The following is a 17,388-nucleotide window of genomic DNA, read 5'->3' as shown; positions in this document are numbered from 1 at the left end:
CTCTTCTGTACTGGGAAACACCCATACACACTCAGTCTCACACACACACACTCATACAATACGGCCATTTAGTTAATCAATTCTCCTATAGCACATGTGTTTGGACTGTGAGGGAAACTGGAGCACCCGGAGGAAACCTACACCAACACGAGGAAAACATGCAAACTCCACACAGAAACGCCAACTGACCCAGCTGGGACTCGAACCAGTGACATTCTTGCTGTGAGGCAACAGTGCTAACCACGCAGTTGGCGTTTCTCCCAGCTGGGTCAGTTTGCATGTTCTTCCCGTGTTGGTGAGTTAAATTGTCAACGTTTTCCTGCTTGTCACATGAAATATTTGTAAAAAGAATTAAATATTTGTCATATGGGCTACAAATTGTGTCTTTAACTGTATATTTTATATATTTTGTATATTATAATTTTTGTTTGTGCTTTCTCCTACTTTTATTCTAATCGTTTTTTAATTTTTTGTTTTAGTTGTTTTAGATATTCAACGAAAACTATTTGTAATTTAAAATTCTATTCATTTTTAAGGGCTTTCTCTGCTAAAAAAAAGGCTGATTTAAGCTGTTTTTTTCAGCAGAGAAAGCACTTAAAAATAAATAGAATCTAAAAATACAAATAGTTTTTGACCGGCCTGATTTTAGAGGGGGTTTAGAGAAGTTTTGGCCATTTCCAGCCTGGTTTAAGCTGGACATAGCTGGTTTTGTCAGGTCTTCCAGGCTGACTAGGTAAAGTCTAGATCAGATATGAACATTAATAAAGCAGCATTTTTTTATGACACTGTATAATAATAATTAATATTTTTACAGTACTGTGAAGGTTGGGGTTAGGGTTGGGGTTAAAAAAAGTTGTTAAAAATACAACTTATTGGGTAATTAAATAGATAACATAAATAATACTCGGTACAACTACTGTTTTTACATTACTGTGACGGTTAGGTTTAGGGTTGGGGCAGACGTAGATAAAATACATTTAAAATAAATTTAATAAATAATATAAGTAATTCTGGTTAACTTCTGGCCGCAAACGTATCCGATCTAGCAACAACTGCCTGGCTAGGATGGCCGAGCTGGTTTTAGCTGGTCATTTCCCAGGCTGGAATGGCCAAAACCGCTCTAAAACCAGCCAGGTTGACCAGCTAAAACCTGCCAACCAGACTAGAATTGTATTTTTTTATTGCATAACATGAACAATAGCATACAAAAAAATGAGTATTATAATGCTTACATTTTTTTCAAATCAAAGGAACAAATCAGTCCAAAATAAAAATAAAAACTAAACAAATAAAAAATACAGGGGATAAATAACAAAATTCACATAAGAAAAGGATTCCAAAATTGCAAACATCCTAATAGCTTTTTTATTTTTTTGTGTCTTTTAGGGTTTCGATATAATGCTTAAGATCAATTTTAAACAAATAAATATTAGGCTTATCATTGGACAATTTTTGTTTGTGTACATGGTACTTCCCATATATTACCATTCAATTAATAAACAATTTTTGCTCCAAAGATTTGTTCTTGTTATTATTATTGTATATCAAAAAATATATTTACAAAAAGCTGAATTTTTAATTTTGTAAGTTTAAAAATAAGATATTAAACATCAAACCAAAACATTTGGGTAACATATGTGCATTAAAAAACAGGTGTTTTATTGATTCCTAGAATGATTTAAAGCTGTTATTTTCAGCAGGGTTTGTCATATTTTTATTATTTAAACTGTATATAAACCTGTGTCACTTCAAGTAGGCTAGTTGCCACAGCAATATTGCAAAGTTACAAATAGTTAATTAATAAATAATATCAATATTTTTAAAAAAGTATTTTCAAACTAATCACACATTCAGAATTTGGGGGAACGTATATAAAGTTTAGGAACAGGCTATTGAAAAACAATATTATTTAGTTTATATTCTATATTGGCCTATTGTGTATTGTTATGTTAGTGTTAGTTGACATGTTTACAACAGTGGAGCGTCAGTTGAGGACCGTCAGAATTCAGTGTTAGCATAAATATTAAGCTAGTAACGACTGCTAGTTGCAAAATAACTACAGTCAACACAATGTCTGAAGGCATCCATCACAATAAATCTGACCTTTTAGACTTACAGAAACGCGTGTGGATCTCAAATAAACCCAAATACGGTGTTCGAGGAGCGTGTCGAGGTGATGTAATGCCGCCAAACATTCACATGACGGAGAGTTTGTGGGGCAAAAGGGCAAATGAGGCTGATCTTCCCGCCCCTGACAACCATCACAAAGCCACACACAACAGCAGCAGAAGCACTCACGGTCACCGGCATGACGGAAAACTCCACTTAAACACGGTAAAAACCCTCTTGAAACACCGTATAAGCCCTCATGTGAGGGTATCGATCCCGATGACGTCACGGCGGCAGAGGCGCGCGCCCCGGAGCGGTTTATTTCCCGCAGCAGGTGTCCTGACGAGGCTTTAACAGGTGAGTTAAACAACACCACACTGGAAAACTCTACAGCACGCTTAAAGTAATCACTATGGTGTTTTTAAACCATAATATAGTTAAAGTAGCTACTTAAAAGAACCGGTTGTGGTAATTCTGTGTAGTTGCTGTGGTACAACTAATATGATACACTAGTTTTCTATCAGGTAGACTATATACTACAATACAACACAGTTTACTGTAGTAAAAACTAAAGTATATTAAAGTTTATCAGTTAATTATAGTCAATACTTCATGTTTAAGCCATTATTATTAACACACAGTGTAATTTATGTTACTAGATGGATCAAAAACACTAGTATTTATTTTCTGTACGTCTTTCATGTTGGACCGATTAAGCTGTCAGAATTATTAGGCTACAGACATCAATAAGCTTATTTATTTATTAATTTATTTATATACAGAAGTTTTGATGAACCCGAATATGTTTTAAGGACAAACATGATTCAGTTTGTCTTCGTTTACTATTTATCGGTTTTATCAATTCTAATAACGGAGGATAATTAAATGTAACAATTATATAAGAACATTTATAAATGATGTTTATAAAGATATTTACAATTATAAAGATAAATAAATCACACCAGAATGAATCGAGATGATTCTAGTTTGTTAACAGTTAAGCTGAAAATATGAATGTTATTTGTATTAGTTTAACAATTATCTAGATAATTAGATATAGAACTGAAAACATTTATCAGAAGTCCACTATAGCTACTTGTAACTTATAGCAACTGTTCAGAAGTCAGTAATCAGATTTCATGGCTGTAGTTAATGCATTTCCTTTAAAAACAAATACAATGCTGGCACGGCACTATTACTGTAGATACTTTTGTGTGGTGGAGTTGTATTACAATGCTAGTGCCGTATATTGGATGTTGCTCTATCTACTCTGTGAACAATTACTTTTTTGTAAGTTGTAAGAGTATATTTAGCAAAAAAAAACTCTTTTGTAAAGTATACTTTTATGTTACACACCATTTCTTTGTGATTAGCATGTATTTGTCATGTAATTTATGAATTAATTCAGGAATTAATACAGTATATGTAACATGAGAATGTTGATTTAAAGGGACAGTACACAAAAAGTTCCTCGGCTTTTACTTACAATCAAGAGGTTGTAAACTTTTATGAGTTTCTTTCTTTTGTTGAACCCAAAACAGGATATTCAGATGCTGAATGCTGTGTAACAAGCCATTTATAATCAAAAATAACATGGCTGTTTTTCCCCAGCATTCTTCAGTATACCTTCCTTAGTTTTTAATTGGAAAAAACTTATCTGTTTAAAGTCCACTTGAAATCAAAATGTACAATGTTTATTTTGCATTCTTTAGGTGAACAATTAATCTGTGTAAATTAATCCACTGAATAAAACTGTTTTGGTAATCTTCAGTCTGAGCATCTGCTGCTGCATTTGGATTGGCTCTTTCTCTGATGATGTCAGTTTGAGGCTTCAGACACAATATTCTTAGCCACGCCCCTCTTTTTGATGAGGGAATGATTGACAAAAAGGAAGTCCCGGCCCCTACTCAATATGTAGTTTCAGCTGTAAGTACATCAACATACTGAAAGAAAACCCCGCCCCTACTTAATATTCAGTTTCAGTTGGAAGAACATCAGCATACTGAAATAAAGCCCCACCCCCTACTCAATATTCAGTTTCAGTTGGAAGTACATCAATATGGTGAAATAAAGCCCCGCCCCCACTCAATATTCAAGTTGTTGGAAGTACATCTGCACACTGAAATAAAGACCCGTCCCTACTTAATATTTAGTTTCAGATGGAAGTAATAATAATAATAACAATGAAGTACATTAACAAACTGAAATAAACCACCACCTCTCAATACATTAGCATAGTGAAATAAAGCCCCACCCCCTAGTTAGTATTCTGTTGCAGCTATAAGTACGTCAACATACAGAAAGACAACCCCTCCCCTACATAATATTCCGTTTCAGTTGGAAGTACATCATCATACTGAAATAAAGCCCCGCCCCCTACTCAATATTCAGTTTCAGTTGGAAGTACATCAATATGGTGAAATAAAGCCCCGCCCCTACTCAATATTCAAGTTTAGTTGGAAGTACATCTGCATACTGAAATAAAGACCCGTCCCTACTTAATATTTAGTTTCAGATGGAAGTAATAATAATAATAACAATGAAGTACATTAACAAACTGAAATAAACCACCACCTCTCAATACATTAGCATAGTGAAATAAAGCCCCACCCCCTAGTTAGTATTCTGTTGCAGCTATAAGTACGTCAACATACAGAAAGACAACCCCTCCCCTACTTAATATTCCGTTTCAGTTGGAAGTACATCAACATACTGTAATAAAGCCCCACCCCCTACTTAATATTCAGTTTCAGTTGGAAGTACATCAACATACTGTAATAAAGCCCCACCCCCTACTTAATATTCAGTTTCAGTTGAACGTACTTCAGCATACTGTAATAAAGCCCCGCCCCCTACTCAATATTCAGTTTCAGTTAGAAGTACATTAACATACTGAAATAAAAGTCTCAGCAACTTTCAGTTCACCCAGGCTTTAAGACATTGATTCACATGTAACTAGAGAAACATTTAACCGTGTTGTGTCTGCTGTGCTCCTCAGGATCCTGATATATGAATCTGAAGGCCATGTTTTGTGATGGACATGAATGGGAAAGGCTGTAACCTGATGGTTTCTCCGTCCGGCATGGCTCAGATATCTCCGCTGAAGGTCCACACTCCTGCATCTCTCTATCCAGAATCAAACTCAGCTCAGAGTCTCCGCCGGCAGGTGCTCACCAATGGAAAACTGGGCTTTCCACAGCCATCCCGAGCTCTTCATCAACAGGCTCCACAGATTTCACTCCCAGCATCCTCCTCCTCCAAACAGTCTGCTCGACAATGCTGTCAGGACAGCGGTATGAAAGGTAAAAACAAGAATTGGCATCCCAGGTCTTGGAGGGCTCCAATTTTGGCCTTTTTAAGATGTAAAATTACTTGTGTCTCCAGAATGTGTCTGACGTTTCAGCTCAAAATACCCTCACTGTTAAGAGCGATTAGTTGACTTTACCTTCAAAATGTGAGTTAACTGGTTGCCTTATAGTTATTAAGTAAACAAATTATGCACATAATTATAAAAGTTAAGTCAATGGCAATTGTCAGAAGGAATTGTAGCTGTTTTGCACCTGTGCCTTTAAATGCAAATGAGCTGTTATCCCCGCCCAATTTCCAAACATTTTGTTTTAGAGAAGTATAGTTAAGGTCAGATATCAGGATAAACCAAGTGGCAACCTCCCGCTCTCCCTTGGGAAGCTAATACGGAAGTAACTGAAACTGCAATTCATCAAGATTCCGCTAGTCCCGGCTCATATGGAGCAAATTTCCATTGAGCCCTCTGTTAGAATGGCCGACTTTACAGCAGAAAAAAAGGTGTTTACAGACTGGTACGATTTTGGTGTTTATAGCTAAAAATGCCCTTCATGACAACAGTGAGGTGGTGGACTCATATTAGGTTTTATTAAGTCTGCATAATTAAGGGCGTGGCCACTTGAGTGACAGCCAGGTCTCACTGGTTGCAGTCACTTCCCCTCAGCTGATTCCGGCTGATTAGCTGCTGAACTCGGCATATGCATTGTGTTTTTGTGTTGTTGTATGTGGCTTTACACAGTCAGTCGCCTTTTGAAATTATTTCCTACAATTATCAGATGATATGGCATGCTCACAAACAATTCACGTGGCCTCCATTTCCCAGCTGAGTGAAGTTATATACTCATACACCATCTCTATAAATGTGTTTGTGTAATTTAGGATCATTTATAATGTTCTTTAGAGCTGTAAAGCACTCCAGAATCGGACTGATTGATCAGCTGCAGGCTCTAGATCAGTCATCTGAAGTGTTGTAATACAGTGTTATACTGGATTTCATCAATAGTCCTGCATTTACTAACACACACACTATATCTGAAGTGTTTGGAAGTAATTTGCGTTTTCCTCCTGTAGAAAAACGTCATAATAATGTCATCTATATTTATTTATGATTTAGTTATGGGTGAAACAAAGACCATGCGGGTCAGGTTGTTGAAACAGTAGACTGCAAATAATTAATTCGTTATGAATTAATTAATTATTCATAAATAATTAATTCACCTTTGCCTATGACGACGATGCCATCGTCCATCGCAATGTTTCACATTAGACATCGTACGATGCCAAATTGGTCAACATCGCCCAACCCTAGTCCCAATATAACTATACATTGCATAATCGACAATGATTCAAAATTTGATATCCTGTAAAATATTATTTGGAAAAAAAAAAACTTTTTAAAATTGATTTATTAACTATTAATACTTTTTAAGTCCCCGTAGACACCCTGTGGTAATATGTGGCTGTCAATCATTATCAAGGGGCGGGGAAAACAGCACTGCAACATCACTATTTTCAGACATTTTTGATTAATCGTTACTTTTTATTTTTTTCTTTCTTTAATGATAGGATACCAACACTTATGTATACACAGACACGTATATAAACGCTTTAATATAAATCAGTTTTTTTTGTTTGTTTGTTTTTTTGCAGAGCAATAAAAAAAAATATTTAAACTTAATATAGAATTTCCAGACAAAATGGTGCTAACACATTGTAATTTATATATAACATCGACAGTGTGGAAGGAATAGGCTATGTATATATATATATATCATGTTTCTCTATGCATGAGCTGCTCTGTCAACCTGAACACCAGATATGATGCTCTGAATTTAATAAAGCACAATCAAACATCAGCACTCACACATAAATAGCTCTTACAGTCTTTATTTTCCCTGTGAGTGTCAGATAGAATAATGCAAACACCTGCGTTTCCATTGCAAGAGTCAAATCCCAGCGAATCACTCCTACATGTGTAGTAGAGCTTCCATAGAGTCAACATGACATCACAATTAAAGTGATTTACTAAACAGCGCATATCTCAGGTGTGCAATGACTTTTCTTAAGACGACATAATCAAAGCCTCCTATTTTTACCCCTTGTGTATTGTTCAAATGTACTGCAACAGCTAGCTCTTCTCACACGATTGCCCTCTGAAGATAAGCAGGGCTGAAGTTAAGCAGTTTCTGGATGTGAGACCACATTGGAAAGCTGTTTCTGCCGGAAGTGGTGTTAGTGAGGCCAGCAGGGGGCGCCTAACCTGCAGTCTGTGTGGGTCCTAATGCCCCAGTATAGTAACGAGGACTCTATACTGATCAGTGAGTGCATGCCGACTTTTGGATGAGACGTTAAACCGAGGTCCTGACTCTCTGTGGTCATTAAAAATCCCAGGATGTCATGCGAAAAAGAGTAGGGTTTAACCCCAGCATCCTGCGCAAATTTGGCTCACTGGCCTCTGTCCATCATGACCTCCTAACCATCCCCATAGTTGGCTTCATCACTCTGTCTCCTCTACACCAATCAGCTGGTGTTTGGATGAGGAGATCCCCCCCAAAAAATGTGTAAAGCGTGTCCAGTGAAGTGTCCAGTCTGGAGTGTCCAGAAAAGCACTATATAAATGTAAGGAATTATTATTATTATTATTATTATTATTATTATTATTATTATTATTATTATTATTAATAACATTATTATTAGTATTATTATTATTATTATTAATTATTATCATTATTGTTATTATTATTTATTATTATTATTATTATTATTATTATTTTATTTATTATTATTTGTTATTATTAATTTTCCATGCCACGTCAAGCATTTTATAGAAGCAAAGACTTATTCGGTGTGAATGAGCCCTAAGGGGCCGTTCACACAGACTGCGCTTTTCCTCTCCAATGAGCTACTTTTCTAATGTAAACATGCTCTGGACTGACATCGGTTTAATTAAAAGATCATACAGTGAGTGAGTCATCTAGTGTCATCAGAAAAACACTTGACTTTGGTATCGTCCAGCAAGTCTTCTGGCGCTCATATTTTTGATGATTAACCGAGCAGAAAACATATACCTCAGCCAACCACAGAAGCCAAGCGGAGAAACATATTATTACTTAACAGAGCAGAAACGCTTCCTCGGCTTTACTGGTTTGTTATAGGAATTCCATGACTATTCATGTGTTTCTGTTTGATAGAGACCGAAAGAGGACAAAAGCTGCCACTGAAATGCAGCATTATTCACTACACTTTATGTAAATATATGTAAATTAGCAGTTTTCAGTATTTTGTGATTCATGAGTTTTTATTTTTACCTGTTGAATTGCTTTTGAATTGCATTATGGGATCTTGATCTGTCTTCCAAAAAAATTTAACCTTCAAAAAAGTGACTATTATGAATATTTGTAATAGTGTGCAGTGCTGTATGGGGTATATGCCGAAGCATGCTAATAGGACTTTTATTTTGCCAGTAACCTGGGTTAAGCGCTTCCGGTGAATTGAATGGCAATGCAAAATCCGGTGCGTTTAAGGTCTGTTTTTTTTAAAAATCAGCGATCTCCACTAGCTGAGTGATATCCGATTTAAAGTGGGTCTCAGATTGTACAAGAAGCACTGCATTAAATTACATTTCCCCCGCCATCTCTTTATTATATGAGCATTTATTTTTCCCCAGTATATTCAATGGAGCTTCTGTGTTAGCCTGCCGATTCTGACGGGCGCGTGCGAGTAAACGGCTTTTTGTCTCGTTTTACTCTTGAGCAACCAAATAAATGTTAATTTTATTTAACTGAATGTATTTTAATGACATTACAGCATCGATGCTGTATAAGGAACCGTATAAAATGAGAAAAAGTTCACAATAACAGGTCACCGGAAGTGTATCAGCATGGGAACAGCGCTAGCTCGGCATATACCCTATTGTCTGTGTTGGTGTTGTATATTACACTACAGAAGACTTATTTCTCTAGAAATTATTTCTAATATTATTTCCAGCTACTAAAATGTCAATAAAAGTCACTTTGTTAAACTGCAGAGCGGAATTTACAGCATCAGAAGTGGACAGAGCAGAGATCAACATCCCATAATGCAGTTCACCACCAGAAATAAGCACAAAATACACAAAAATACTGAAACCGTTCACTAGCACATACTGATGTAGTAGGTTTATTACTTATTAAATGATACAATGATTCATTTTCTTGTCGGCTCAGTCCCTTTATTAATCCGGGGTCGCCACAGCGGAATGAACCACCAACTTATCCAGCAAGTTTTTACGCAGCGGATGCCCTTCCAGCTGCAACCCATCTCTGGGAAACATGCAATAACAATAAAAACATATTTAATCGTGCATGATGTTAACATTTAATAATGTTTTGCTAAAACGAAAATAGTTGTGTTTATTAAATATCATTTAATTGAACTGAGCTGCTGTATTTGCATTAATAAGCATAAAAAAAAGATGCACACTAAGGGCTGCAAAGTGGCTCAGAGTTTAGCACTGTGTCCTCACAGCAAGAAACTCACTGGTTGGAGTCCCGGCTGGGTCAGTTTTTGAGTTTGCATGTTCTCCCCGTGTTGGCGTGGGTTTGCTCCGGGTGCTCCGGTTTCCCTCACAGTCCAAACACATGCGCTATAGGGGAACTGATCAACTAAACTGTCCGTAGTGTATGAGTGTGTACGTGAATGAGTGTGTATGGGTGTTTCCCAGTACTGGGTTGCAGCTGAAAGGGCATCCGCTGTGTAAAACATATGCTGGAATAGTTGGCGGTTCATTCCACTGTGGCGACCTTTGAAATAGAGACTAAGCCGAAGGAAAATGAATGAATGAAAATGCACTAATAATACTGTAGCACACGCGTTGCTCGTAGTTAATATTAGGTAACGCATTAACCAGTGTAAAGTGTTACTGATTTCTGCTCTTACTGATGCTCAGATTAAGTTTACGGTATATAAATATTGTTCTAAATTAATATGAATATTGTTTTTAATGAATTTGTTGTTCATTATTTTTGTAATTTAACTTCTGTAATTAAAACCGCTTTAGTTTTGGGATAATTTCACTGTTATTTTGCTCTCTTGCTTCACAAAATTAGTTGCCACTATAAAACTTAGATCTAAACTTTAATAAATCGCAACACAGGTACTTTCAGTAAAATGTAAATTAATTAATTAATTCATTCATTCATTCATTTTCTTTTCAGCTTAGTCCGTTTATTATTCCATTATTATATTTACTATTCCAGCATATGTTTTACACAGCGGATGCCCTTCCAGCTGCAACCCATCACTGGGAAACATCCATACACCCTCATTCTCACACACACTACAGCCAATTTAGCTTACTCAATTCACCTATACCACATGTGTTTGGACTGTAGGGGCAACCGGAGCACCCGGAGGAAACCCACACCAACACGGGGAGAACATGCAAACTCCACACAGAGACCCAGCTGGGGCTCGAACCAGTGACCTTCTTGCTGTGAGGCGATAGCGCTAACCACTGCACCCCCATGACGCCCCATATTCAATTCAAATTCAAATAATATATACATTTTTAAAGCAGAATCCTGATTATTTGTGCCTTGCAAAAGATTTAAGAATGTTTTTTTTTCATTCCTTTTACACATTTTAATCTGTTTCATTCTCTTTTAAATTAGCATTTCTAATAATTGTTGTATTTAATGTTGCTTCTATTCATTCATATGTATGAAATGCGCTATATAAATAAACTTCCCTTGCGTAACGTCTGCATTGTTCATGCGTTTCTAATGAGTAATTTGCAAACTTAACATTTTTCTCAAGAAGTTCCTCTTAATCTGCACCCGGAAAATAATAAACAGCAGAATGTAATCACGTTTTGCATGTGAACGGACCAATCAGAGTGCATTAATGCAGTATAAGGAAGCAAAATGAGTGTATCTCTGGGGCAGAGCAGCTTATGATCTCCATTATTATGAGTTATTATGAGTTCTCTGCTGGAGTCTTTTACTGCGAGTTTCTCCTGCTCTTTAATGGCTTGATTTCATTCCCACAGTCATTAACATTATAACATGGAGCCTTCTCACATGTGTGTGTTTCTCAGCAGCAGAAGTCGTCATAGTTGGTAAACTCAGAGCGCAGTGAATGAGAGAGTACAACAAATATTTTTAGCATTGCTATTTATGTCAAATAATTAAAGAAAACTCAATGATAGTGTTATTAAGACTTTCAGGAAAAGCAATGGTGTGATACTGATAACGGCAACCTGTAGAGGGAATAACGTCAAATTCACTGTCTTGCCCACTAAAAATTGCATTACAAACAGCTTGCATAAGCAATTTTTTTAAACTATTGTTTGGAATAGTTGGCGGTTCATTCCACTGTGGTGACCCCTGGGCCTGGTTTTTCAAAAGGTTTAATCCGGATAAAATTGATCCGGATTTAGTAATCCTGTTTTTGCGATCCGTGATCACGTAATCCAGCTTACTTTTTGAGCCAGTTTTTTGAAGCAACATCAGACTGGATCAATCTGATCTGGATAGGAACTTTTCAGGATCACTAAATCTGGATAACCAGTGCTAAACAGGATAGGACATCACAATGTAGAACTATAGATATGTAAAGAGTAAAATAGCATGGGGTCAATAAAACTTTATTTTTATTTGAAATGAAAACTAAGAAAAATTAATAATTATTAAAATAATAATAATAATAATAAATAATAATAAAAACAAGAAAAACAACACCCCATCCTCTTTAAACAGTTTGCTTATCTGAGACCTACAACACTGTACATTGAGGATATTTATAATAAGTTTCAAATATAGATGTAAATAAAAAAAAGGCTTAATGTCAAAATCTCCACAATAATGTCAGACTTCCTCATCTGATGTGGGGAGACCAGCTTGTCTGAGCGTAGCCTTTAGGAGGCGGATCTCAAGTCATTGGTCTTGGTTTGCTGCAGTTTGGTCAGAGTCAGTTGTTCCTCTGCCAGATGAAGCTGTGCTTCTGCCCTTTCAGTCTCTTTTTGCAATTGTTGAAAGAGATTTAAAAAATCAGGCATTGCCATTTTTTGCATTTTTTTTAATTCTATAATCATTGCATGCATCACTAATAAATATTCTAAAAAGAAAAATATTTTCCATTGTGATGAATATATATATCAATTAGTGACAGAATAAAATTGATTGTTTTTGGTCAGTTTTGACAGCTGTTTGGGGGATTATTTTATGAGGCCAAACTCTTTCTACTTTGCTGTAGGCCTATACTGAAAGGCTGAATACGTTAAAGCCTATAATCACTACAGCCTGACGGATGAACAAATAAAATGAAAACCTTATGAATCAATAGTATATCTCGTAAGATACTGTATGATCCAAAAATAGTATTATTTAATTAATTTTTAAAGTTTTCATTACATTTTGGGCATGAAATCCACATTAAATCCACCCTTCTGATGGGATCCGTTTAATCCAGGTTTTTTGGATCAAAGTGATCCAGATCCTACAAAAAAGGTCTGAAAAACCCAAACTAAAGGTTTGATCCGGATCAAAACCAAGATTGGATTACGTGATCTAATCCGATTAGGTAATCGTTTTTTTTTTGTTTTTTTTAAAAACCCATTTTCAAGATTTGATCCAATCCCTTATCCAAAATCCTAGTGGATTACTTTTGAAAAACCGGGCCCTGATGAATAAAGGGACTAAGCTGAAGGGAAATGAATGAATGAATGTTAACAAAGATGAATAACTACTGTAATAAATGTACTGGTCATTGTTTGTTCATGCTAGTAAACACATTACCTTATGCATTATTATAATATGTGAACGTTTTCTTTAATACAGGGGTGAATTATTGCTTCAAATGTGAAATGTGGGTCTCTTCCTCAGGTTACAGAAGGGTGTTTGGGTCGTGTGGCAGCTCAAACCTGCAGGTCTCCAGCAGTGCTTTTCTGGTCCAGAGTCTCAGTCCTGCTTCTGCATCCGTCACACACTCCTCATCACAAACCTGCCCGCAGAATACACTCACACTGCCCTTCAATGACGCCAGGTACACAAGTTAATTTTTCATCTGCTCATCACTTCAGTTTCTTCATTTCAGGACACACCAATAAAGACAGAAGTCAAAAATGTACAATGGCGTGCCCTAGCGCAGTCAACATTTGAAGTGGATCAAAAAAGGTTTTAAAGTTGTCCAAAGAGAAGAATGGGTGTTGCTGGATAGTTTTAGCACAACTTTGATGAAAGACTTTGATCCACTTCTAATGTTGACTTGGGTCAGCATGGTGGCTCAGTGGTTAGCACTGTCACCTCACAGCAAGAAGGTCTCTGGTTCGAGTCCCAGCTGGGCCAGAGTTTGTTCCATTTGCTCTGGTTTCCCCCACAGTCCAAACACATGCGCTACAGGGGAAATTAATAAACTAAATTGGCCGTAGTGTACGAGTTTGTGTTTAGGTGTTTCCCAGTACCCGGAAGGGCATTGGCGGTTCATTCCACTGCAGTGACCCCTCATAAATAAGGGACTAAGCCAAAGGAAAATTAATAAATGCATGGTGTGCTTTCATATATGCCTCATTCTGTTTGGTTTATGCATGCCAGAGTTCGTTTGGCTTTTTGGTGCGGTTTGTTTGGGTGCGTTTTAAACCATGGAGCATTTTGTTAGTGATGAGAACGTGACCTGGAACTGATCCAAATACAAGAAGTACTTTACTCTTTTGGACTACACCAGCTCCCGGACCAGGTCTCAGACAAATCTGGATGTGTGAGAAGGTCCATTTAGCCTACTGAAAGTTTACTTCCATGTGTTGTGCATGTGACTTTCCCACTCATTAATTCTGACCAATCAAAATCCAGATCAGGAAATTTGATGATCTTATGAACATCTGGTGCAACCCTACCCGGGGTCATTAGTGACTAAATGAAGGCAGAATAGTGATTTTTAATTGGATCTCTCGCAGATATTTATTGTACAGAGAGTCTCTGGCCTCCACCACTCTCAGTCTGCCTTCATTTATTCTCCGAGGTACGGAGAGGTCTCCACTTAAGCCTGATTCACACGGGGCTTCAGCATCAACGCTTGACAGAGGGCGTGTCTGAAATTGGGGCTGACGCGATCGTCATAGCAGCGTCAGCCAATGAAATTAGTCAGCAATCGGCTACTGTCTGAGCTGGTGTATTTGCATACAGCGATCTGATTGGCTGACACTTAGTGATTTTTAATTGGAGCTCTCACAGGTATTTATTGTACAGAGAGTCTCTGGCCTCTACCACCCTCAGTCTGCCTTCGTTTATTCTATTAGGTAAGGAGTGGTCTCCACTTAGGTATCATACTTAAAGAGAAAAGAGCATCAGAATCGGGACTCTGTATCGGCCGATCACCCTGATGAAGAATTGATACACGGTATTGGCTGCAAAAATCCTGATCATAGAATCCCTAATTGTAACTATTTTAATACCTGTTTCGGAAAAACACAATCAAATGAAGGCAGAATAGTGATTTTTAATTGGCTCTCTCAAAGATATTTGATGTACAGAGAGTCTCTGGCCTCCACCACTCTCAGTCTGCCTTCATTTATTCTCCGAGGTACGGAGAGGTCTCCACTTAAGCCTGATTCACACGGGGCTTCAGCATCAACGCTTGACAGAGGGCGTGTCTGAACTTCGGGCTGACGCGATCATCATAGCAGCATCAGCCAATGAAATTAGTCAGCAATCGGCTACTGTCTGAGGTGGTGTATTTGCATACAGCGATCTGATTGGCTGACGCTTCCGTCGGTGCTTGAAAAGTTGAGAAAGTCCCAACTTCTACAATCTACAATGCAGTTCGGCATTGCCTGACGTCACCCAGGGCCGGCGCGTCCATAGAGGCGACCTAGGCGGCCGCCTAGGGCGGCTGTATAGAGAGGGCGGCATCCGCGACACCTCCCTTACCACCCGCGTCCTCAGTTGTGTCCGCGACACCTCCCTCACCACCCGCGTCCTCAGGTATATTCGCGCATAGACGACAGAATAGAGAGGGCGGCGTCAGCGACACCTTCATCAGCACCTGCGTGTCCTCAGTTATAATCGCGCATAGGGCGGCAGTATAGAGAGCACAGTGTCCGCAACACCTCTCTCCCTCAGCACCCGCGCGTCCTCAGTTATATCCGCGCATAGTGCGATGGAAAAGAGGTCCGCAACACCTCACTTCATTTTCATAACCGGTCACTTTCGTTTTCACATTGGGGTTGAGGGCGGCATGATCGTCCTCTGCCTAGAGCGGCAGTTCAGCTTGCTCCGGCCCTGACGTCACCCATTCTAAGTGAATAGGAAGCGTTGACACTGACGCCCTGTGTGAATAGGGCAATAGGTATCTCAGTATTGGTTGCAAAAATCCCGATCAGAGCACCCCTAATTGTAATTTTAATCCCTGTTTCGGAAACACACAATCAACCAACATGTCTGAAAGCACCCTAAATGAAGGCAGAATGGTGATTTTAACTGATCTCTTGCAGCAGGTGTTTGCTCTCCAGAGAGTCTCTGGCCTCCACCACCCTTAGTCTGGCTGAGACTCAGTCTGTGCGCAGCAGTAAACTGGACTGGCCGTACGGCTACAGGGTCCTTCCTCCACTAGGCCACCAAACAGCCAATCAGTTGTCAGAATCCACTGTCCCTGAATCCTCCCTATCCGAAAGCGTCTCCAACCCTGCATCTCTCCCTCATTACCTCTTCAAGGAAGACGGCAGTAGTCCGCGCCTCTCGGCCCGCTCAAAGAAGCGAGCGCTGTCTTTATCCCCACTATCGGATGGTTTGGGCCTGGACCTGAACTCCATCATCCGCACCTCGCCTACATCTCTGGTGGCCTACATCATCGGCTCCAGGATCTCACCAGCGTCCCACAACACCCCGTCCCCACTGCAGGCGGACGTCTGTGGGCATCTGCTGGGCATCAGGGGCAGCGGCATCCCTACATCCAGCAAACATAGCATCTCCGTCAGCGAGAGCCTCCGCATGCAGCCGCTGGAGGACCAGTTCACCAACCTACTAGTGGAGCAGCAGATCCTGCCAGACCCACAAACTGCAAAGGCCAGTCAGACCCATACGGTAATGAAGCATTACCTACGTTACTTGGGGTAAACTTAGAGGGCGCTTTCTACATTTGGTCAATTTAAAAATATGTAACTTAGGCTACACTTTGTTATACATTTCATGTATCCACTAGTGGGCGCTGTCTACACCTGTAGATCGCAAAAAATTAAATATCACTGTCAGATTTTTTCAGTATCGTGCAGCACTAATATGGTGTCACCTTTAACGCAGCTTCAGTTTGAGGTGTCCAGGATTGTCCGGTCCCCCAGCCCACCCCGGGGGCCACCACCGCCCTACAGCGCCCACCACCAGCAGCAGCAGCAGCCACGGGTTTTGCAGCTCCAACGGCCGGCGGGGCTTCAGCCGATGCTGGAGGAGGAGGAAGAAGAGGAAGAGTCCTGCGGCGGGACACACTGCTGCTGCTGGCTGCACTGCGGAGCCATCTACAGCCACCGGGACGCGCTGGTCAAACACATCGAGAAGATCCACGTGGACCAGCGCAAAGGAGAGGACTTCACCTGCTTCTGGGCTGGCTGCGCGCGCAAACACAAACCCTTCAACGCACGCTACAAACTGCTGATCCACATGAGGGTGCACTCGGGGGAGAAGCCCAACAAGTGCTCGGTGAGTCGACACTGACCTTATTTGTGTTATTCTGCGATGTGGAAGTGCGCTCGTTTCTGCCATTGTTTTAGAACTTGCCATTCAGTTTCCAGTGGGAGAAATGACTGAAAATAATAAACAGCAGAACACTCGCTCTACAAACAAGTGTGTATATGACTATACATAAAAAGTAGAATAATGTAAAGGCTCCTACACACCGGGACGCTTTTCGTTTGCGTTTATCGGCAGCGTTTTACGAGACGTTTTTCAGTATTCAAACCCAAGCGCTTTTCACTGGCAGAAGAGTTTAATGCTGTGTTCACACCAGACGTGG

General features: G+C 39.2%; 1 protein-coding gene and 1 long non-coding RNA gene across 16 annotated transcripts in view; one reads left to right on the top strand and one right to left on the bottom strand.

Annotated features, from left to right (window-relative positions):
• LOC137496532 (uncharacterized) overlaps positions 1-2,424 on the bottom strand; it is a 154,401-nt gene extending 151,977 nt beyond the window's left edge. For all 8 annotated transcript variants that reach the window (XR_012386060.1, XR_012386059.1, XR_012386061.1 and 5 more), the window contains exon 1: positions 2,117-2,424. This is a non-coding gene — a long non-coding RNA (uncharacterized lncRNA). The remainder of the gene's footprint in view (positions 1-2,116) is intronic.
• glis3 (GLIS family zinc finger 3) overlaps positions 2,261-17,388 on the top strand; it is a 47,040-nt gene continuing 31,912 nt past the window's right edge. For 4 of the 8 annotated variants that reach the window (XR_012385968.1, XM_021479194.2, XM_021479193.3 and 1 more), the window contains exons 1-5: positions 2,261-2,466; positions 5,108-5,411; positions 13,275-13,434; positions 15,878-16,466; positions 16,683-17,075. Coding sequence is in view for 7 of the 8 variants with exons in the window: in XM_021479194.2 (XP_021334869.1) it covers positions 5,144-5,411; positions 13,275-13,434; positions 15,878-16,466; positions 16,683-17,075 (1,410 nt within the window). In the remaining variant the exon portion in view is untranslated. Of the gene's footprint in view, positions 2,467-5,107; positions 5,412-13,274; positions 14,593-15,231; positions 16,467-16,682; positions 17,076-17,388 lie in introns of all 8 variants that reach the window. The other 4 variants (XM_073914141.1, XM_009305042.4, XM_073914142.1 and 1 more) reach the window with 3 other exon arrangements.

Source organism: Danio rerio, chromosome 10, assembly GCF_049306965.1.
Source record: "Danio rerio strain Tuebingen ecotype United States chromosome 10, GRCz12tu, whole genome shotgun sequence".
Taxonomy (NCBI): Eukaryota; Metazoa; Chordata; class Actinopteri; order Cypriniformes; family Danionidae; genus Danio; species Danio rerio.
This window is presented reverse-complemented; position numbering and strand designations above follow the sequence as displayed.